Source organism: Syngnathoides biaculeatus, chromosome 13 (assembly GCF_019802595.1).
Source record: "Syngnathoides biaculeatus isolate LvHL_M chromosome 13, ASM1980259v1, whole genome shotgun sequence".
NCBI lineage: Eukaryota > Metazoa > Chordata > Actinopteri > Syngnathiformes > Syngnathidae > Syngnathoides > Syngnathoides biaculeatus.
The window spans coordinates 10,481,661-10,504,316 of NC_084652.1; the positions used below are offsets into that span (position 1 = coordinate 10,481,661).

Sequence of the window (22,656 nt, forward strand, 5' to 3'; positions counted from 1 at the left end):
TCTCAGCTGTCAATGGGCACGAGGCGATGTACACCCAGAACTAGTCGCCAGCCAATCACAGGGAACATAGAGACAAACAGTCGCACTCAAGATCACACCTGGGGGCAATTTATAGTGTCCAATTAATGTTGCATGTTTTTGGGATGTGGGAGGAAACCGGAGTGCCCAGAGGAAACCCACGCAGCCTTAGGGAGAACATGCAACCCCTGTTGAAGTCATTCAATTTTTTTTTTCATAGACAAAACTGGGCAGCTTGCACTCAACTGCTCCCACTCCATGTCATTTTCATTTAACAGGCCCAAGTGCAGCGGACTGAATTCATTCAATTAACTTCATGTGAGAATAAGCCAGACGGAGGCAGAGAAGGAGAAGAAACAGGCTTGTGGCAAGCAATGAATAAAATCCATTATTAATCCTTTGCATTGGTAAATCAATCTGCACTGCCTAGAGACGCTTCAAGATTCCATCAGGAACTCGCGCCTTTCATCAAGTGCTCAACAGTACACCAAACCTTTTTTTTCTTCCTTGCGTCCCTTAAAAGGTGCCAGATGCACCCAAGTCATTATTGTTCTTAAATTAAATTGCATTAAATTAGATTCAAGCTTATTGTCATTGTACACGCCACAAGTACAAGGTGACAAAAACGCAGATAGCATCTTAGAAGGGTCCTTAAGCAATGAAAGGTTTCATTTATTCTCACGGGAATCGAGATACTTCATAGATAAAGTATGGTAGGAAATTCTTTTTATTTCAGTACTCACACTTTATGTCGATTCATTAAACGCGTGTAAAAATACTTAAATGGTGCATAAAATCAGACTCTTGTCATTTAGTTAAAAGTGCCCTGACATTTTAATCACTGATTCATGTGCACTTGAAAAAGGCTCCAAATGAAAGGTAGAAATATGCACATCATCAAATGTTGTATCTCGTCGCTCAGCTTCCCAGTAAAATGTTACTGATTATGTGAAATTCACAATACTTCTGAGCAAAGGAACCCAAAAGGGTACATTATTTTCCCCCAAATGTTGATGTTTCCTTTTACAAGGTTTGTTTGCATTGCAAATAATTCTCATGAGTTCGAGTGCATTATGCGGTTGGTGCATATTCAAAACCTCGCCCCGCAATGTCCTTTTTGAATGAGCTTGTGTTAACGGGGTGTTGATGGCGAATGCTGGATATCGCACATGGGCTACGTGGACATCTGTTGTTACAGGCTTCATTGTGGGGGGGGGGGGGGGGGGGGGGTTACAGATATTATTCTCCATCAAGTTACATGTATTTGTTAGAAGCGTGTATTATTTAGTCATCACAGATGTAATTGATGAACTGCTTTTACAATCGTCCTGTTCAACCATCAACACCCCCCCCCCCTTGTTTTTGGAGCTCTTATTCCTTCTCCCACCTGTTTCACCCACACACACAGACTGACATGCACACGGTCTCTCGCTGAGCCACATGATGGCCTAGAGAGAGAACTTCTGATGAAAAGAAAAAGAATCACTTTTTGTTTTTTTAATCAGACCCTGCTGTGTTCTCTTCTCATACAGAGCGTCAGTACTTACATCCATAACGCAGGAAACGGCAGATGGTTCATTAGTGCATTTAAGGGTCTATTAGAGACAAAAGCCGTATTCATACATATTTAAATTCCCTCTACGTTTGTTTTCTTCATTGAGTTGTTACTATGTGGGCATAATAAAGACACTATTTATAATTAACATAACTGCTTTTTGTTTTTTGTCTGATACGTGTGTGTGTACACAAAGAGATTGTACGAGCCATGACCCATGTTATCAACCAGGGAATGTCCATGTACTGGGGGACGTCACGGTGGTCTGCCATGGAGATCATGGTGAGTGATTAAAGAAAATTATTTTCAATCAAGAACAAAAAATTATTTGCAACACCCTACTCTGCAGGATAACCATTCGGAAGGGATATATATATATATTTTTTTTTAAAGAGATGTCCGATAACCAAGCCTTTGCTGATTCTGATCCGAGGGTAGAGAAATGCTCAAATTATGCTTGTTCATCGTGTGCATGTTGAGTGTTTCCTCACTATATTGCAGTTCAACAGTCACACACCAGCTTTATGTATTATTTTTTTTATAGTATTTGAGTCTTTACAGTATACAGCGAACCCCTGCATATTTGCAGCTCAATATTTATGAATTTGCCCATTTGCAGACTTTGGGCAAAGGTATTCTCCAGTATTAATTTTCGTGCTGAGGCAAGCAATTATAATATTGCTTTTGCGTCATTATGTGGCAACTTGAAGCCGAGGGAACAATTTGAAGTGAGTTGAGGAGCCTCGTTTAGACAAGAGCAGTCCTTTGCTGCCATCTTGCGCCATCTCAAGGCAATTACATGTTTTTTTTAGAGTGGGTCTTAATCTACTCAGCTGTCTTATTGAGCCCTGCAAGAGCAGTAAAACATAAAGTACTCACCCTGAAGCTGCTGTCGACCACACCTCACACCAAGACACTCACGCAGACGTCACAGGCCACTCCATCAGGCTCCGCCTCTCAAAGCCACATGCATATACACAAATACTACAATCTAAAGTGCTTGCAAATTCTTTTTTTGGGTTCAATCACATTTACAATATATTCATCTACAATGTGTTTCGTAACGAAATCTGTCTAAAATGTGTTTGTGGAAAATATGCGCGTAATTAACTGGCACAGCCACGCAAAGGGTTTACAATTGTACAGTAGACAATGTAGATGGCACAAGATGCGGCAAAGTCCTTTTTTCAATGGGACAATTCTTATAGAATGAGTTCTTGAAGCTTCTGCCCTCATTTCAATGAAGTTCCTTTGCCCAACATGCCGCCAAAGAAATATTTTCATGTTCGACATGGTTTTGGCCTGAGCACAAAAACAGCGAATAGGTTCCCAATCAAGAATTGCAAGTAGGGGAAGTTTCAAATTCAAATCCCCAAACATGCGGCGGTTCATCATATTTGTTTATTTTCTCTATTTTTCTTTCTCCTCAATGATTTAGGAAGCCTACTCAGTGGCCAGGCAGTTCAATCTTATTCCACCAGTCTGCGAGCAGGCCGAATATCATTTTTTCCAGAGGGACAAAGTGGAAACACAGCTGCCAGAGCTCTACCACAAAATTGGTTGGTTTCATCATCCCCTCCCAGGCTTCCCTTGAAATCCTTCATATCCTTCACATCGAGCCGTCATGGTTTAATCACAGGTGTAGGTGTGGTCTCTTGGTCTCCTTTGGCCTGCGGCATCATCACCGGGAAATATGACGACGGCGTGCCGGAGTCGTCAAGGGCTTCCATGAAGGTATGGGATGAACTACATTGTGACCCCCAGACGGGTGCACAAAACCCGCAGTGGGTACAAGCAGTCTAATTCGCTTTAGTTCGAGCTGTCCTAATTCACAAGTAATCAAATCTCCTCTGTTTGTTTCACCTTGCAGCCGTACCAGTGGTTGAGGGAGAAAATAATGAGTGAGGATGGACGAAAACAGCAAGCCAAGCTGAAAGAGTTGGCTCATATAGCGGAGAAGCTCAGTTGTACGTTACCCCAACTTGCTATAGGTGAGAGACCTCCTCCTCAAGTTTTTAGTACTTTGGGGGCCTGTAAACGGCAACCCGTGGTTTGTTTTCTAAAATTGCAATCGCTTCAACCTTGTTGTGAAAAATGCTTAGCAATATCCTGTCTCGCAACGCTTTCATTTCCCTCGGAGGAATTAATAAAGTTTATCTCTCCTTTTATGTCTCTTTTTCAGCGTGGTGCCTGAGGAATGAAGGTGTGAGCTCGGTACTGTTGGGATCTTCGAATCCAAGCCAGCTAACGGAGAATCTCGGTGCAATTCAGGTTGACTGAATAATGGCAAATAGAAACTTTTTTGCTTTGGGTGGAATCTCAAAATTCAAACACACCAAAGGTCGTACAACACGAGGAAAAAATATGCCTTTATCATTGTGCAAAAACCTCTGCAGCATTGTAATCCACAATGGATGTAATGAAACCTCAGTAGACTTCCGTTCAACTAATAACAGATTAAATCTAACTGTAAGTTTTTATTTAGCTTTTGGTGGCTTCTCTCTTCTTGTCAAGTCAATGCAACTTTATTCGTAAAGTGAACAATTCAGTGAGTGAATCTTTTGAAGGAATCTATTCAAGGAACTGACTTGAGTGATTCAGTACACTCAAAACAACTACCATGCCAGTCACTATTGCATGACTAGAGGTGTACTACCCTACTGTATGTATTCTTTGTAATTAAATATGGTAATTAAAGACTTAAGCACTGTGAAGGCCTCGGCCTGTAGGTAGAACACCATGCTGTAGGACAGTGCAAAAGTGTGGCCCACATAAAAAAAAAATTGTCACGGCCCACAAATGGCCCTCAGGCCATAGGTAGGACACCTCTGGTGCTGGAATAATCCAAACCTTTTTCAAAGATGATTTTGAGTAAATGAAGGTGTTGAAAGAATGCGCTGAACTTTGAGGCCAACTACACTATTATATGCATTGGTGGTAATGATGCTGGAACATCCAAGTACTGTAAATAGTTTTCATTAGCAGCCGTTTCTTCAACCTAATAGCAAATTTTGACTCAGTCAAGTACATGAAAACTAGCACACATATTTAAAATAAATGTAAATAATCAAAATGTGGGAAAGCTGTAGAGCGCTGGCCTCACAGTTCCAACGACCGGGGTTCAAATTGCAGCCCTGCCTGTGTGGAGTTTGCACGTTCTCCCAGTGCCTGCGTGGGTTTTCTCCGGGTACTCTGGTTTCCTCCCACATCCCAAAAACATACATTCATTGGAGACTCTAAATTGCCCATAGGTGTGGTTTTGAGTGCGACTGTTGTCTGTCTCTATGTGCCCTGCGATTGGCTGAGAATCAGTTCAGGGTGCACCCCTGCCTCCTGCCCGTTGACATCTGGGATAGCAATTCCGTGACTCTCGTGAGGATAAGCAGATCATAAAATGGATGGAATAAATGTACACATATATGTACATCATTCCCTCTTTCTCTAATGCGATTATTAAAGCCTTTTTTAATTTAATAATACTCCCATGACAGGTTGTGTTTGACTTTAGAGGTTCCGCCGTATTATTAGCGGTGTTAGAAACGAGTGTTTTCTGTGTTTGATCACGTGTCAAACAAATGCCGTGTGAACTCTAGGTGATTCCAAAGATGACAGCGGGCATCGCCTCGGAAGTGGATCATATACTGGGGAATCGTCCACACAACAAAAAGGACTACCACCATTAGGACGACCTCACAAACTGTCCTCTGAAAGTTGTATCAAACCTCACACTCACAGCCATGGCGCGACAATTTGTGCCCAAGTTTGCTCGTGTGACCCCGTGTGTGACTGTGCAAAGTGATCTGCTTGGCTCTCCAGTCAGGTGTCATTATCATTACGTCAGATCCTTGGCATAGAATGCATGCTTACGACCACGGCAGCCAGCAGATGCAACAGTGAGAAGATCCAACAAGATCGCTGCTGGTATGGAATCATCCCCCCCTCCACTCCCCCCTGTCAGCTATGTGTGCAATATTCAAAGTTGAGTGGAGAATAGTGCAATCAATTCTGATTAAGGTGAGGAAAATCAAGCAACATCATTGCCGCGCAGTGATTAACTTAAGTTACATCTATTTTTTAAGATAGATTGAATTTTGCCTCACTAGATGTTTGTGTGGCATAAGAAACAATATATGTATGTGATAACCTGTGTAACTGGACCTGATCTGGACTGACTCGATCCCCCGTCGCATTTCTTTTTGCAGCTCAAGCTGAAGCGTCAACGTGATAAAACTGAGTTCAGCTAACATGTTTTTCAAAACACCCGTGCTGTACTGATTGTAATGTGTTTTAATTTATGAGCAGCTTTAACCTTCCTCCAGAAATAGCCTACTCTCCTATTGTTTACCGTCACCTCTTTTTAGTTCAACTGTGGTTGTTTCGACATTTTTCTTGTCAGGATTGGAGCGATGATGAACCAATATAAGGAGCTTAGACCAACAAAGCCATACAGGCCCAGCTAATGAAAGCATTACGCTATACAAGCCTCTCTAGTTCATTTCTTCCAGAAGCTATTTTACTAAGTGGGTCTGTGTTTTCCTCTGTTCATGTCTTTTTTTGGAATGGTTCATTTCAGTTGTACAAAGAAATAAAGCGCTTATAGCTAACATGTACCGTGTTTTTTTTAAGGACAACTGTACATTGTTACATTAGCATTATGAATCTTTCCAAAATAAGCCCAGAGAGCAATGTGTGACCTGAGCGATGCAGATGTAGAACGTGCACTCCGCATTCCATCGATCTCCTTAATAAATTACATGTCAATATTAAGGTAGCACGCAGGGCGAGGAGTTAGCTCAATGGCCGAGCTGTTCTGGGGTTTGGGAATATGAATCTCTGCTCTGCCAATCCTGTGCAGAGTTTGCCTGTTTACCATGTGCAACATACATGTTAGATTCATTGAAGACTAAATTGTCCCTAGAGGTGAATGTGAGTGCGAATTGTTCATTTGTTTGTACAGTATATTCGTGCTGAATGGCCCAAAGTCATGTTCCAAAGTAACTTTTTTTTTTTTTTTTGCTTGTTTGTTTTTGCAGTGCTATTTTTATATATTTTTGTAGTAATATTACTTTGTATGTTTTTATAGGTGTTGTTTTATGGTTGTCTAGAGAAAGCCTATGACAGAGTACCAAGAGAGGAACTGTGGTACTGCATGCGTAAGTCTGGTGTGGCAGAGAAGTATGTTAAAATAGTACAGGACATGGATGATGGCAGCAGAACAATGGTGAGGTGTGCCTTAGGTGTGACAGAGGAATTTAAGGTGGAGGTGGGACTGCATCAGGGATCAGCTCTGAGCCCCTTCCTGTTTCCAGTGGTAATGGACAGGCTGACAGATAAGGTTAGACTGGAATCCCCTTGGACCATGATGTTCGCAGATGATGTTGTGATGTGCAGTGAAAGCAGGGAGCATGCAGAGGAACAATTAGAAAGATGGAGACATGCACTGGAAAGGAGAGGAATGAAGATTAGCCAGAGTAAAACAGAATATATGTGCGTGAATGAGAAAGGTGGAGGGGGAAGAGTGAGGCTACAGGGAGAAGAGATAGCGAGGGTGGAGGACTTCAAATATTTAGGGTCAACAATCCAGAACAATGGTGAGTGTGGTAAGGAAGTGAAGAAATGGGTCCAAGCAACTTGGAACAGCTGGCGAAAGGTGTCTGGTGTGTTATATGACAGAAGAGTCTCTGCTAGGATGAAGGGCAAAGTTGACAAAACAGTGGTGAGGCCGGCCATGATGTACAGATTAGAGACGGTGGCACTGAAGAAACAAGAGGAAGCAGAACTGGAGGTAGCAGAAATGAAGATGTTGAGGTTCTCGCTCGCAGTGACCAGGTTGGATAGGATTAGAAATGAGCTCATTAGAGGGAGAGCCAAAGTTGGATGTTTTGGAGACAAGATTCGAGAGAGCAGACTTCGATGGTTTGGACATGTTCAGAGGCAAGAGAGTGAGTATATTGGTAGAAGGATGCTGAGGATGGAGCTCCCAGGCAAAAGAGCGAGAGGAAGACCAAAGAGAAGGTTTATGGATGTGGTGAGGGAAGACATGAGGGCAGTTGGGGTTAGAGAGGAAGATGCAGGAGATAGGCTAAGATGGCAAAAGATGACACGTTGTGGCGACCCCTAACGGGACAAGCCGAAAGGAAAAGAAGAATGTTCGAATTCTATTTATGCTTAGGACGTAATTTGTAAAAAAAGAGGTTTTAATGAACTTATCTTGATTATGTACATCAGTTCCGCGTAATTAAAATATGGCAAACTAATGTAAATTAATCATATCATCCAATTCATTACATTTAAATCAGGTACAACCTATATAAATGCTTTAACTTCCAATATTTTTTTTTTCCAGTGTTGTTTTTCGTATGGGTCTTTGCTCAATAAATTTGAGGTGCGTTAATTGGCGGTACCACAGTCGCCATAGGAACAAAAGCGGGTCTTTCCGTCGCTTATCCAATAAGCGCTTCCTAATTCGAACAGAGACATTCGATTGGCTGAAAAGCACTTCCGTAGAGCGTCTGTTCAGCTGGCGCTAGAAGCCCGCGATTTACAAAAGTTGTGATAAAGCTTAGCGAGCTAAACGAAAATTTGGTTCCAAACTTTCCCCTGCTCATGTCTTCGACGTCTTAGAAATAGCCGTGCCTGGCCCTATTCCGCATTAAGGTCGTTGAAATGCAACTGTTGGTTTGTGGCATTATTAGCAGCTAGCATGCTAACTTGTCTGAGCTAAAAACACAGCGGAGTTGTTACCTTGTCGACTGTCGTCAACGAGCCGCAGCGGCCTTTCAACGAGTTTCCCCCGTGATTTGAGGTGAGTCCTACGTCCCGGATAAACGTTTCATTCAACCTATTTCCGATATTTTGTTTGTCTTCTTATATCGCCTTTACAAGGCAGTAATTCCGTCTTTGTGGGTCACTAATTTCAGCCGGGGACCCCACAACAGCAATGTCGCTCGCCAAACAGGCTCGTTTTGACGCCACACGGCCCTCTGTGGAGAAAAGAGCCACTATTTGTGTGGTACCCGATCTCACCTCAGACCTGCTGGAGGGCGAGTTTGACTTGAACAGGTCCTACCCCAGTGTCCACAGAACCCTACAGAAGAGAAACGCGTTGGAATTGCAGCGACGTTATTACTGTGGATTATCCGCAGGTAAGAGATAGCTCTAAAGTGGCGTATAAAAAACCCTTTTTCTTCTCCTTCTGGCCTAAACACCATCAGAACCACTGACCCACATTTCTAACCTAGATTTTAATCTTATTTTTAGTCTCGCTACTTCATTTTGTAGTTTTTGTAATTGATACCCCTAATACTTTAGATTTTTTTTTTTTTTAAGTCCAGTCGATTTTAAAATTCGTTCTCACAGAGCCTTAAACTTGTTAGAGACTACTTCGATTGGCAAAACATATTTCGAGCCACCTGCACACTAATATATTTATTAATCACCATCTTTGCTGGTGAGTAGGATGTTTGTAATCTATTTCTTTTGTCATATTATCGTAAATATTGATTCGGAAGTGCTCCAGATGATGCACGACACACAATTTACAACTGTTTTGTTTTTTTAAACTGTGTTCGTCTCGGTCAATGTAAGAGATGAACTGCTGTACTTACAGTTGTCTATGCTTCAATAGGAGTGAGAAAGAACCGTAAGGCTTGCATTCATCCAGAGTCCGAAGTTTCTATTGACTCCTTACCACGCTCGCCCACAATGTCAGAGACTGAAAACAAGCTTTATGGACAACTTATATCGACAGATTTTGGGCTCTGTGTCTCTCCGTTGGCCCTCAACTCAAACAAAGTGATTCTGACTGTGGATCACAAAAGCCGAGAGGTACATTACTTTATGGAACAATAATTCTCAACCTCTGCAGTAGCGCAAGTGACCAGATGACTTTATTGATGATCCTACCTTGGGAAAATTCAGTGGTTACATTACCAATGATAAATCTATATGGGAACAAATAAGATGAACAAGCATTATCAAATAAGATGAGGGGGGAAATGGTAAATACAAAAATCTATTCAAAAAAAGTGCTGTGATCATCTAATGTGTTGCAGGGAATTTTCTATCCTCACTCAATCGGTCTGGAATGTTTTTACGTGCTATAAATAATGCATCTTTTTTTCATCTATGTAGTGACAGCTAGGGCAGTTAGATGCCCTTCCGGACCCGTTTCTATTCATCCAGTAGGATAGGTTATGATGTATTCCTGCTAGCATATCATCAGCTTTGTGTGTAACTAAACAAGCCCAAGTTTCACACTTAGTAACTCTACTAGTGAGTAAATTGAGTCAAGATCATCTTAACTTCATTCTACAAACCATTTGTGGTGAGCCATAACATTTTCCTTATGTAAAGTTGTGCCTTGGCTCAGTAAAGGTTGGGAAACACTGTTATGGAACACGTCCTTAATTAATGAACATTTGTACAACAGTCATTTTGTTCTCTCCCCCGAAGATTTTATCTGCAAACGATGAGGCCTGCAAACTGTTTGCGTGCGCCCCTGAAGAGTTGAACGGAAAAAAGCTGATGTGCGTTTTAAAGAAAACAACTCAGGTCTTGGAGGAAGCGTTGCCTGAGGACTTTCTGCTGACGGATGGTAGCGTTGCATCTGTATCTGGAAAACTGGTATGTCGTGGACTGCGCGCACATTTAAGCACGAGGAATTACTCTTCATCCATGTGCGCACATACGGAAAATGTCTTTTTGTGATATTTTTATTTTTTATTTTTACATTGTCTCATCATTCTTGTAGGTTGATGTTGTGACTGTGTCTGGTGAGATGCCAATGTTGGTGCACACCCACAGAGTGTCACAAAATGGGGAACAGGTGCTTGTCAAGATGGAGCACGTGGAACGGATTTCCGCTTCTCTGACATTTACTCAAGACGTGAGGACATTTTATTTTATCTATCGTAACCTTTTCAAACATGGAATATCTGTATGACTTTTTACCTTCCTGTGGATAATTGATGGACTCCCCAACAATCACATCACGTTCACCTACATAGTTTGATACAATAATTTAATAGAAAAAAACCCTTTAAAGAAGAAAAATTATCTTTGTCACGAACCTGCACGCCTGGACACAAAATTTGTTCCCTGCATTTTACGCATCAAAGTGAACACAAAAATAAATGTAGCATACTAGTGTACAAAATAATGAGAGTATGTGTTGATAAACGTATGCATTTTTATCAGTGTAAATCCCATATAGACTATTAGTTGCGTAAAGGAAGAATTGTTGATACATTGGATTGTATTGTATTGGATCTCTTTAATTTTTCCATCCCAAGTGTACCTGATAAGCGTCCTGTGGATTTAACTTAATTTCAGAACGGAAGAAAAAGAATTGCATTTCCAATTAAATGCTTCTGATTTCATCGTCCTTTAGGGGAATATTCTTACCTGTGACTCAGCATTTGCTCATCTTCACGGATACCACCAGCCCGAGGATTTAAAAGGACTTTCTGTTATGGAGCTAATCCCCTCCTTACAAATCCCCTCGCACTGTCAGGCATTGCCCAAAGTAAGCACACTTTACTTTAACACTGGGGGAAGGAACGCTCCCGCTCAATATCTCCTCATGCTCCTGTTTTTGATGTTATATCAGACTTTTGCTTCCTCTCCCCACCCTCTATAGATGCTGAGGGTTCAGAGAGTGTGCGGTAAAAGTAGAGAAGGTGCTTCCGTACCGCTGTGTGTTAAGCTTCAGGGGGCTGTCCAATGCGCAAGACCTCCGCAACAACACTTTGGCCCGAGCACGGCGTGCGCTACAGAAAGTCTTGACAGAGAAGATGCACGCAAGATGGAAACCTCGCACCCCGAACAATGTCAGCGCTTAACTAATTATCTTTTACAATTGACACTGAGACATAAAAACACAATCGTTTAAGAAAACATAATAAACTGATTGTTTGCTTGAGGTTTCCAAATAAGCATTTGATCTATCATCACATAAAGATTCTTACGAGTTAGTCTTAAAGATTTAACAGTAACTTATTGAGCTCTTTAGTTTCAGATACTGGTCAAGTTTCAATGTGAATGAATTCAAAATTTGAATTGGTGTTAAAGACAAAGTACCGTATTTTCTGCACTGTAAGGCACACCTAAAAGCCTTTTAATTTTCTCAAAAGCCGAGAGTGCGCCTTATGATCCGGTGTGCCTTTTATATGGATCAGTATTGAGCCTTTAGTGCAGCTCCATGTAATGGATGGATAACATAACCCCAGCCTCTTCTGTAGTATCTATTCTATGCGCCTTATAATCCGGTGCGCCATATACATGGGAAAAGTTTTAAAATAGGCCATTCATTGGACGTGCGCCTTATAGTGCTGAAAATATGGTAATTGAAATGAGTGCTCTTTTGATCTATGCCTTGAACGGTTTGCCTCGTCGTGGCCAAGATTTAATGGTTGCGTGTTTACACAGGTCTCAAAGGAGTGAGCAGGGTCCTCTCCCCCAGGCCCCCGCTGGAATACAATGGAAGAGTCTTAGCATTTGCCCCAGTCAACGGCCTCCTCCTCCTGCAAGCTGACGGCTCAATCTGCAGCGTCTGCAATCAACAAGCGCTCAGTCTGTTTGGCTACAGCAGGAGCGAGCTGCTAGGAAAGGTTAGCCAACGGGATCTGCTGCGAAAAGGCGAAGGGTGTCGCGTCTTTTGCCAAACCTCATTTGTCACCGCTGTTCTCTGTCGTCAACAGTGCGTCACTTTCCTCATGCCCGGCTTCTATGGATGGATGTCCGATTCGGTCAGGAAAATCGGTCCCTTCCCAGAGTCTCAAGCGGAGGCTGGCAAAAGTACGGCGAAATCTGGTGAGCTGTAAAAGTAAACATGTTTTACTATAGCTGAAGTTCAAGAATGAATGAATGGGGGAATAATAATAATAATAAAGTCAAGTGGTCCGTGTATCGCCCTCGCTCTTTAATCTTTAATCCACCCCACCAAGTACTTAGAGTACATTATCAAGAGCTCTCGCTCAATATCTATGTCAGGATTCCTTTGTTGCAATTATAAACCGTAGCCACTTTTTCTAAAAATCCATTCATTGTTCATTTTGTATTAAATAATGTTTTTTTTTGTAAATAAAAATGTATTGGAAAATAATACCATTTTAGATACTGTAACAAAATTTTGTTTGATTTTGTTAACATTATACATTTAAAAAATTTATGTTATATTTTATATTTAGGTTAATTATACTTTAAGTCATAAAATAATGAAAACGTAAAGTATAGATTTTTCATGTAATTATCATTTGGTTAAATATGAAAATAAAATTTACATTTATAATTTATACTGTAAATAAGATACTATGATGAAAACTTTACATGTACATTAGTTTACCTTTACCTTGTTAAATAATTGGTTTATTGCCATTATAAATACAATTTTAAAATGACAATGAATATTGTATTTATCTTTTTTTACTCATGATGTGGCTCATCTGTCTTAAAAAAAAAAAAAAATCTAATACAGCCCTTGAAGACAGCTTCCCCCCACCAAACATGTAATGTCAGTGATGTTGCATGTTCAAAATGTGTCTAACTGACCGTTTGTACTTGGCCTCAGTCATCGACCCATCCTCACTTGTGGCCGGAGACATGGCCATGGTGCAGGAGGCCTGCCGGCAGAGATCCTCCACGGGAAAAGGCAGAATCTTCACGGGGGACTGCACTAGGCTGGAAAAACAAGGAAGTGCTCTGTCCACGCTGTCACATCCTGCTGTCTCCTCGACACGTGTCTTTAAGTGAGTCATTTGGACATGAATCATGTCAGAAAATGGTCCGTGTTTTAATATTTGTGGTATTGTAATTTATCCTACTCATTATACTTCCTCAAGGTGAATTTTGAAACATGCCGACAAGATAAAATCCTAGCGAGTGTGGAACTATATCCCAAACAGATTTACTCTAATTCTGCATGTATCAACATCAGCAACATCAAATTACAGTTATTCATGACTTTACAAATTTTGGTCACGTCACCGCTGTAGGAATGTAAATCCTTTGTAAACTGAGGGACCCCCCCCCCCATCTGCAAAGTATATGCCAGAGGAGCTGAAGCATCAGATTTAAATTTGTTGTATTTTATGCCATCTGGTGGACATATACTGTAACATGTCTAGTCAGTAAATATAGCACACGCACTTGCCTAAAGGTGTTAAAGAAATCGAAATGTGATTGTTGTATTTTAAATGATACAAAATATTAAATATAATAATTAAGGTTCCATTTATTGGCTATTTTAACCTCAATAGACTGACTTTCTCACGTGGACTCGGTGTCAAAGGGTCAATTTTATTTGGGGGGAAAACCTTGGTTTTGTCATAAAAGTGTCCTGTGATGGCCACTCTGTCAATTACTGTACATCTGTTTAACCTAGTTTTGTATCTGCTTTGTCCATATTTGGCTAAGACAATATAAAAAAAATGCCTTTCCTGATTAGTTGTCTCTGTGTAGAAGACCAACTTGTGGTTGTTATATTGACAGTGCTGACTCTGGGGCCAATAGGAAAGCATTATGCTAAGGTAGTGTCGATAATCTTGAGAAATTTGAATGACCTGATTTATCTAAAAAAAAAAAAAAGTCAGGCACTTAGGAATGCATTGATTTTATTTTTATTTTTTTTTTTAATTCTTATTTACGTTTACTAAGGCACCATAGCCACAATTACATCTAAAATACTAGAAAAAAAATGATTTGATACAATATTCCAACAAAAATGCAGTTCATCGAACTAAAACTGTATAAGCAATAACAGACTGTAACAGTGCAAAAGTGGTTAGCACATTTTCCTGACAGTTCTGAGGACCCGGGTTCAAATCTGATTTTGCCTGTGTGGAGTTTGCATGTTCTCCCTGTGGCTGTATTTAATAGAAGCACATAAACGGGGTTTTGAGTCAACATCACGATTGATACTGATGATGATAACTCTTCCTTGCATAGCTTTTAAATTGATACTCATCTCCATTTGTTTTACCCCAGTAACTGAAAAGATTTATTGCCAGCCATTGTTTCCATAGTGGCAATAACACGGAGGAGCTGTTGGAGCAGGCGGCCCAGGTGGTCGCAGCCAGCATCCACTCCTCAGACACGGGTGATACCACTGAGGCTCTCCTGAAGACTTTTGCGTGGGTGGATTGCCCAGAGGGAGACGCTACCTGCATGCGTCCCACTGAGGAACTGGCAGCTGCACACGAACAAGTGCTTCTGGACAATGACGACGTTCCAAGTATGCACTAACATCCTGGTTTCCTCCTCATAAACACCACGCACTGAGGTTACGTGATAAAAATGTTCTTTTTCTAATGTACATTATCCTCATCTTCAGATATTCCTACTCAGAATTTAGGAAGTGGGGTTGTCGAGGCTTCTGGTGTGGCCAAAGACAAACGTTCATGCAGATCTGTCCTGCAAGATTCTAGCTTTGAAATCATTTCAATGGAGAGCAGGTGTGAATCTCACATTCAACAGTGTTAGTTCAGTATGTCTGTACAGTTAATGATATGTCAATGTATTCCCTCTTGGACAAATCAATAAATGATGTCTTTATTGTTGACTGTATCAAGCCAAAAATGTGTTTCGGAAAACATTCACTACTCCTATTTTCCAGGTCTTCCTCTGGCTTTTGTGAAAAGTTTGCCGGCCTTGGCGGTTCCGATCCACGCCAGGCAGAGGGCAGCTATTTCCTGGACATCAACAGCAACGGCGATCTGGTGACCCGCGCCCTAGCAGAACTGGATCTCAGCAGTGCGGTCCTTGTCGGCGTCCAAGGGGGCGGTGATGAAAATCAGCACTCCATGACATCCTGCGACACGGCTGAGCTCCTACGCACACCGTCCCCGTGCGACCTCGACCCAGAAGACCGGCCCATCAACCCTGATGAGACCAAAAAATGCTGCGCTAAAGAGCAGTTGGAGAACCAAGCCAGAATGGCTCAGTGGCCGGCTCTCTCTTCCATTTACAAAGAAAATGGCCAGCAATGCTGCTTAAATGGACATAATGGTCCGGTTCAGTCAGCAATGGACCTTCCTGCTACGTCCACACCAAAGAAACTGAAGCTCAAAGAGGAAGCACTCAAGTTAGACGCACCGGATTTAGTGGAGGGTCAATTTGAAGGAATTGCATACCACAGAGATGGCACAAGAGTTGGTATGTCTGCGATCAATGTAGTTTTATTTTCTAACTTATGGTTCATAGACGATGGACAATCAAGGTTAAGAATGTAAAGAACATTTATGAGGTTTACAGTATCAAATACTGCCTCAGAGCTGCATAATTTGAGAGATTTACGATTTCCAATGTTTACTAGCCTAGGCGCATGTTTTACATTTGGAAAAATCTGACCGCAGACCACTTCAAACAAAATTTTTCAAAACCCATTCATTTTGTAAGCCGCTTATCCTCACGAGGGTCGTGGGGAGTGCTGGAGCCTATCCCAGCTGTCAACGGGCAGGAGGCAGGGTACACCATGAACTGGTTGCCAGCCAATCGCAGGGCGTTGAGTGGAAGTACATGTAATTGTTTTGCCTGGCTGAAAATTACTACTACCATCGATGGATGAATAATAGTACATTTGTTTGTAATTAATACATCATCATTTTCAGAGCAATTAAGTGAAATTGGATATTTTTTCTGCTTGACAATTTCTGCACCAGACAATTCTTACCCCAGAAAAGCGTAAATACTTTTCCATCATATTTCACCAGTGTCATAACTGACAAACATCTTGCTGGCACTCCAATATCTGATTTTTAAGTTTTTTAGTTTTGCGACTCAAATGCCTGTCATTGGGTCACCAGAGGTGCAATGTGACGTGGTCAGAGCCGAGCTTCCCGGTGGCAGCCTAATGTTCTGCGTCTGGATGAGCAGACCCGGGCCGCAGGGGTCAATGTTGCAAACCGAACGCTGGCTGCTCGACAAATCAGCAGCGAGTCTTGGGGAGGTAAATTTTAACCCCCCCAAAAATAGAGAGACAGAGAGAGAATTCAAGTGACACAGTTATAGACCACTTTATATATGTTGTTATGCTTATACATCCCCCCCCCCTCAGAGGAATGGAGAGGTGTGTCGTGACGAAGCGCTGCGCTCCACGTTGGACTTTGAACACTCTCGGGCATGTGATGGGCAGTTTGAAGAAGACTACAAGCCCATTAAAGCCGTTGGGAAAGGAGCCTTCGGGTTTGTCTGGGAAGCAATCAGACGCTGTGATGGACAAGAAGTAAGAACCTTCACATACTGTACACACACACACGAGACAAAAGTACTCCACTCAAGGAGAAATACACGTACAGTAAAGGCTCGGTTCTCGAACGTCCCCGTTTTCGAACAAATCGGGTTTCAAACGAACATTTTTAGATTTTTTTTTTTTGCTTCTGGTATCGAATGAAAATCGGTACTCGAGCACCCCCAACGAAACCCGAAAATAACATATATGCGTGCGGCGAGACCAGCTGACCCACGACGCGCTTTGTTGTGAATTCCCACGCCGCCGAACAAAATCCGGAAATAACATAATGTGTGCGCCGCAAGCAGTTTACCCTGCCAAGACGCGTTTTGTTATTGCCAATTCGAACGACCCCCGAAAAGAAAGCTGGAAATGACATGACGCGCGCAGCGCAGCCAACACACTTTTGTTATTCTGTATTACGCAGTCTCTGTGCACGGACGTGTCCCGGTAGTGACTGTTGTTTTTCTTCTTATCGGGGACGACCGTATTAACCCCCAATCATGGCTCCAAAGAAGGCAAGTTGCTTGTGTAAAGTTAATCAGCACTTTTGTTCATAAAAAAAGTTTACAAGGCTGGGGGCCGAGTTGTTACAGATACGGCAATGCACTCTCAGCCTAGCATACAAAGCATACATTTTAAGAAAAAAATTTATATATTTCTCAAGTTATTTTATTATATAAAGAATTTTAACTATACATGCATTTCTACTATGCAGTTTATTCTCAGGAAAAGCTTAAAAAGTCCTTTAAAAAGCCAAATTGTTTTTATGCTTGGAACGCATTTTTTTTTTCCATTCATTGTAATGGGAACCATCGATTCGGTTTTCGAACAAATCACTTCTCGAACCGTTTTCTGGAACGAATTGTGGTTGAGAACTGAGGCATCACTGTACTTTGTTTAAAATGTGTTTTTTAAGATGCTAAAATTAGAAGTACTGCAAGTCTTTTCCTTAAGCAAAAAGTCATGTTTTACTGTTAAATACAGATGCATGAAAAATCAACTTAACATTTGCCTGAATGGATCATTGACGTTTGCAGACTATAGTGAAGTTCATCAGCAAGGCGAGGATCATGAGCGACTGCTGGGTAGATGACCCCATGTTGGGGCGAGTCAGTCAGGAGATCGCCATCCTGACTCGTGTGCAGCACCACAACATCATCAAGGTAACCGTTTCTGGGTTTCGAGTTGGGATCCATCGCTTGACTCGCCACCATCAAAGAAATTTCTTTCTACTCACTGTTGCATATGTTCACAGTAACATTCATTGGTGTGGGGAACATGATGTGAAGATTTGTGGCAAAGGAATTATAGAATTTTTGTTTTGTAAACCATTTTAGTTTTTTTTCAGTTGATCATGGAAGTCTTTGTACAATACCCGACAGTGCAAGTTTTCTCGTTTATTTTAACACTGTTATTTATTAAAACACAGTGTGTGAGTCCTTGCTGTGAAAAGTAATCCAATTTTGTACTTCTGGATTTCTTTTGCTGGGCATCTTTTGTGCTTGCGTCAGGTGCTGGAGGTCTTCGAGAACGGCAGCTATTTCCAGATGGTTATGGAGAAACACGGAGACGGTTTGGACCTCTTTGATTTCATCGACATGCAGCCGCGGCTGGACGAGCCCCTGGCCAGCTACATTTTTCGACAGGTTCGTGCACGGCAGTAAGTTGATTTGAGGGAGGTTCTAAATGACCCCATTGGACTGCACGTTGCGTCTTTTTCCCCTCAGCTGGTAGCAGCCGTCTTCTATTTAAGGACGAAGAACATTCTGCACAGAGACATTAAAGATGAGAACATTGTCATTGACAAGTGCTTCCACATCCGCCTCATCGACTTTGGCTCTGCAGCCATGATGGTTCCAGGAAAGCTCTTTTACAATTTCTGCGGCACATTGGAGTACTGCTCCCCAGAAGTGCTTCAGGGAAATCCGTATGAGTTTATATTCTTTACAAAATGCACGCTTTTTCTAAAATTGTTTTTGTAACCATTTTGTTGGCCATAGTGGGCATTTATGATGAGGATTATGTTTGTCCTAGCGCACTTAAAATATTACAGCTGAGGTGCGAGGGCCTTGTTTCCACGCCTTTATGACTTTTATGGGCCATAAAGTTTGACAATGACCCTTTTAAATTGCACACATGCCACAATCATAACATTGTTTATAAAACGCTCACGAGGCATGAATGAAGTACTGAATACGTGTTTGCTGGGTCCTCATATTGACACAGCTGGGTTCAACTAATAAATGGTGTGGCTAACGTGTGCTGATTTCCTCCTTTGTAGCTACGAGGGTCCGGAGTTGGAGATGTGGTCTCTTGGGGTTTTGCTCTACACGCTGCTGTTCAGCGAGAACCCCTTCAGCGGGGTGGCCGAGATCCTAGATGCCAAACTCAAGCCCCCTTTTCCCCTCTCCTCAGGTAGGTACAAGTGAAAATTGAAAATTCTTGCACAAAAAATGGAAAATAAAACAACAGCTTCATAATTTGGTAACCATCTAAACTCATCGTGGCCGCATATTTTAAAGTTTGCTGCCGACATCGAATCAGCAGCCTTTCTGAAGCTCACTTGTGAATCCAGTGATGAAAGTCCTCCGGATTTTCATGGAATTCCGGGTTTTTAAATTTTCATGAAAATTGCTCTGGAAAATTGAGGGAAAAATTGCCTAAAATTAATCCGGATATTAGTTGGCAACATTGAACGAACATGCGTTTGAGTTCGTTGTTTTGCTTTCACGAGCGGAGCCATGATGAGGCAGTATCACTAGTAACAATATCGCCCCTCGCCTCGCATTCTCTGAAGACGTCGCTGATTTTGTGTGATCTTGACATTAATTTACGTGTTTATTTCATAAACGTTAACTAAACGAGCATGCTCCAAAACATCCGTTATTCACCCAGAAACAGGAAATGCAAGTTAACTGTACTGAGCATGTAAGAAAGCGCATGTTCAGAACTGCTTCACGTAATGCGAGCGCATTTACGGCGAAAGTCAATTAACATCATGGGGCATGTCAAAGGAAATTCAGTTATGGTCATTGCGTCTATCACGAGGCAGTGTGACGGCGTACAAAAAAAAAAAAAAAAACAGACTATCATCCAACACGTCGCTTGATTCAGGTGTGGTCAATAGGTTGAGCGCGTCCACATAAAAGCATGTTCTAGGAAGACGGCCTTCTATTTACAGCAGTCCCAAGTGAGCAATGTGATCGAGTGTATCAGTACAACGCGATGTAACAAGTTTGAGACTTAAACGTTAATAGTATTTACTACAGATCAACTTCTTTAACATGTTTTGCTGTACGGTGTAGAAATTCTAGGATATATTTTCGTGTAAATCCTATATCTATACTATAATATTGGGAAAAGGACAATTTTAGATGTCTTTTTACTGAATAGTTCACTTAATTCATTTGTCTTGAGATAAGATGGCATATTTTAGTGACAAATGTGATTTTGTGCTATCCAGTGATATGGCCATGGGGGGCAAAAAAATTCTGGGCTTGGCCCTTGAGGAACTTCTGCCCAATTTTTTTTTTCGGTCAGGACTTAGAAATTTCAATTTTTGTCTGAATTTTGTTCAGATATCGCCAGAGTGCACCAAATCCATCCATTTTTTTCAAAAATTTCAGGGGGTGGGGGCATGCCCCCGGACCCCCTCGTGCTCGCATTTGTATTTTCAGGAATTTTCACCCCAAAAATAAAACCGACCGAACAATTGCATATCACAGGGAAACGCACAAGTTCATGCACACAGAGAGGAAACATCCCACTTCACTTCCTGTTACCTGTATAGCAGTCACTCACATTTGAAGAGCACGACTGCGCTCACGCACCTCCGTGCTCGCAAATCTCCACAGTCGAGCATGAAAAATCACGTGCGTAAAATTTATTACGAGTATAACAAAAATAGATATTGAAAGACGTCGTGACATTAATTAACGTGTTCATTTCATCAATGTTAACTAAACAAGCCTCCAAAACAACCGATATTCACCTGGAAACAGGAAATGCAAGTTAACCGTACTGAGCATGTACAGAAGTTAGGCCGAAAGCGCATGTTCAGAGCTGCTTCACGTACTGCGAGCGCATTTATGTCGAAAGTCATCAACATCATGAGCCATGTCAAAGGAAATTCAGTTACACCAGGGGTGCTCATTGCATCAATCACAAGGCACTGTGACGGCGTGCCCCCCTCAAAAAAAAGACCGATTATCCTCCACCTCGTCGCTTGACCAATACGTCGAGCGCACGCACATAAAGGCGCGTTTTAGCAAGCCGGCCTCCTATTTACGGCAGTCCCGCAATGCGTGCTCCCCTCACCCCCCTCCCACAACAACAAATTACAATTGGCGACAGGAATGTTTGTTCCAATGTATCGCGAGCTTGTTGCTACTAACGCTGATTTATGTTGAAACAAACTTTCAGCATTTTAAGAACGTTGCGGGTATAGACTATTCGTTCTAGTAAGTTATTTTAAGGTCTTGAGATTCCATCCCTAATCACACCCGCAACTTTATCTGCGAGCATGACTGACCATACCCGTACATTTTTCAAATGTGAGTGACTGTTTATAGCTTTATTTAGTTTATTGCAGCAACCCCTGCAAATGCGGAAAATCAGAGCGGGACACAGCGGGTATCAATGCCACAATACATGGTGAAATAAAATGTATAAAACATCGCTATGCTTCCTACATGTACACAGTCATGAATCCATGTGTGATAACTATATTCATTAGATGATTCAACAAACCATCTTCACATGAGGCTCATCAATGCTGTCGTTTTAGTTAGCGTACTAATCTGAGTAACACACCAGCACATTCTGACATGAATCACATATGGGAAAACATTTTTTTTTTTTTATCTCCCAACACGCACCATAACAAATGTTAGGGAATACAGACAAATTGTAAAAGGAAAATAGACTACAAAGAATGCAGAACTGACAATATGCGACACTTCACAGTAAACATTGTGTGCTTGATCAGGAGATGAACTTTTTACCTTTTTTTTCTGCGTTATGCTTCAGAACTGACCGGCGTTTTACGTGGGCTTCTGCACCCTAAGCCCACCCAGAGGATGACCCTGGACCAGTTACTGCTGCAGTCCTGGGTCAGCCAGCCCATTTCACTGTCTGAGTACAGCTGGACGGAGGTGTTCCCCGCTACTCAGAGCCTTTGTGAGTACTCGAACACGAATGACTTCAGTTGCAAAAGCAGCACACGCACACACTAGAATTTGATTAGAAATATCATAATGCACGTGAGTAATTTCTGCATTTTCTTATGAAAACAGGCTCTCCACAACACCGTGATGCCACTCCTCAAAGATATGTAGGACAAGACTTGTTCCCAGATCAAGGGGATGGCACTCTTCCGGGTGAGGAGGAAGATGAGGAAGAGCGGTTGTCCATGGTGGCCCTGGAATCTGAGCTCCAGAAGTACCTCAACGAAAACTAGAGACTGAATTAAAGCGCATTTGCTTTTGTTTTGTAGCAGTTACTGGAACAAAGGTAAAGTACATTTTGCGTGCTAACCTTTGATTTTATTCTTTCATCAGTTTTTATTTATTCTTTTTAATTCTTTTTTTAGAGCATTAAAATAACATTTCACTGGAATGATTTGACTTAAAAAGACAGAACCTCAAATTGAAGGAATCTTTTTCTGTTTCTTAAATACAAAATTGATTTTAACACTAAATATAAAGTATATTTATATCATATCTATTTATTTGTATACATCAATATAGTACATATTTTACCAATGTTTACCAATGTTCCTCTGTCATGAATGAATCACTCTTGTATTACAATTTTACACTCGGAAGTGGCATCGTGCAAGCAACGTTGGGCACGA

General features: G+C 41.6%; 2 protein-coding genes across 4 annotated transcripts in view; both read left to right on the forward strand.

Moving 5' to 3' along the window:
• kcnab1b (potassium voltage-gated channel subfamily A regulatory beta subunit 1b) overlaps nucleotides 1-6,161 on the forward strand; it is a 35,814-nt gene extending 29,653 nt beyond the window's left edge. For both annotated transcript variants that reach the window (XM_061840078.1, XM_061840079.1), the window contains exons 10-15: nucleotides 1,770-1,855; nucleotides 3,012-3,132; nucleotides 3,213-3,307; nucleotides 3,444-3,564; nucleotides 3,756-3,844; nucleotides 5,167-6,161. In XM_061840078.1, coding sequence (XP_061696062.1) covers nucleotides 1,770-1,855; nucleotides 3,012-3,132; nucleotides 3,213-3,307; nucleotides 3,444-3,564; nucleotides 3,756-3,844; nucleotides 5,167-5,256 — 602 coding nt within the window. In that variant the 3' untranslated portion in view covers nucleotides 5,257-6,161. The remainder of the gene's footprint in view (nucleotides 1-1,769; nucleotides 1,856-3,011; nucleotides 3,133-3,212; nucleotides 3,308-3,443; nucleotides 3,565-3,755; nucleotides 3,845-5,166) is intronic.
• A 1,863-nt stretch (nucleotides 6,162-8,024) lies between these two features.
• On the forward strand, nucleotides 8,025-22,609 carry pask (PAS domain containing serine/threonine kinase). Of its 2 annotated transcripts, none has more exons than XM_061840207.1 (21): nucleotides 8,025-8,378; nucleotides 8,494-8,718; nucleotides 9,201-9,400; nucleotides 10,028-10,198; nucleotides 10,326-10,460; nucleotides 10,965-11,099; nucleotides 11,214-11,403; nucleotides 12,002-12,183; nucleotides 12,274-12,370; nucleotides 13,143-13,320; nucleotides 14,596-14,804; nucleotides 14,904-15,024; nucleotides 15,186-15,724; nucleotides 16,375-16,517; nucleotides 16,626-16,793; nucleotides 17,840-17,965; nucleotides 18,314-18,448; nucleotides 18,530-18,729; nucleotides 19,084-19,217; nucleotides 21,831-21,980; nucleotides 22,097-22,609. In XM_061840207.1, the coding sequence occupies exons 2-21, from the start codon at nucleotides 8,514-8,516 to the stop codon at nucleotides 22,258-22,260; spliced, it is 3,582 nt and encodes a 1,193-aa protein (XP_061696191.1). In that variant the 5' UTR covers nucleotides 8,025-8,378; nucleotides 8,494-8,513; the 3' UTR covers nucleotides 22,261-22,609. The 2 variants fall into 2 exon arrangements, with proteins under 2 accessions (XP_061696191.1, XP_061696190.1); XM_061840206.1 differs by having other exon boundaries at nucleotides 8,026-8,378; nucleotides 12,274-12,385; nucleotides 22,097-22,607.
• Nucleotides 22,610-22,656: the final 47 nt, after the last annotated feature.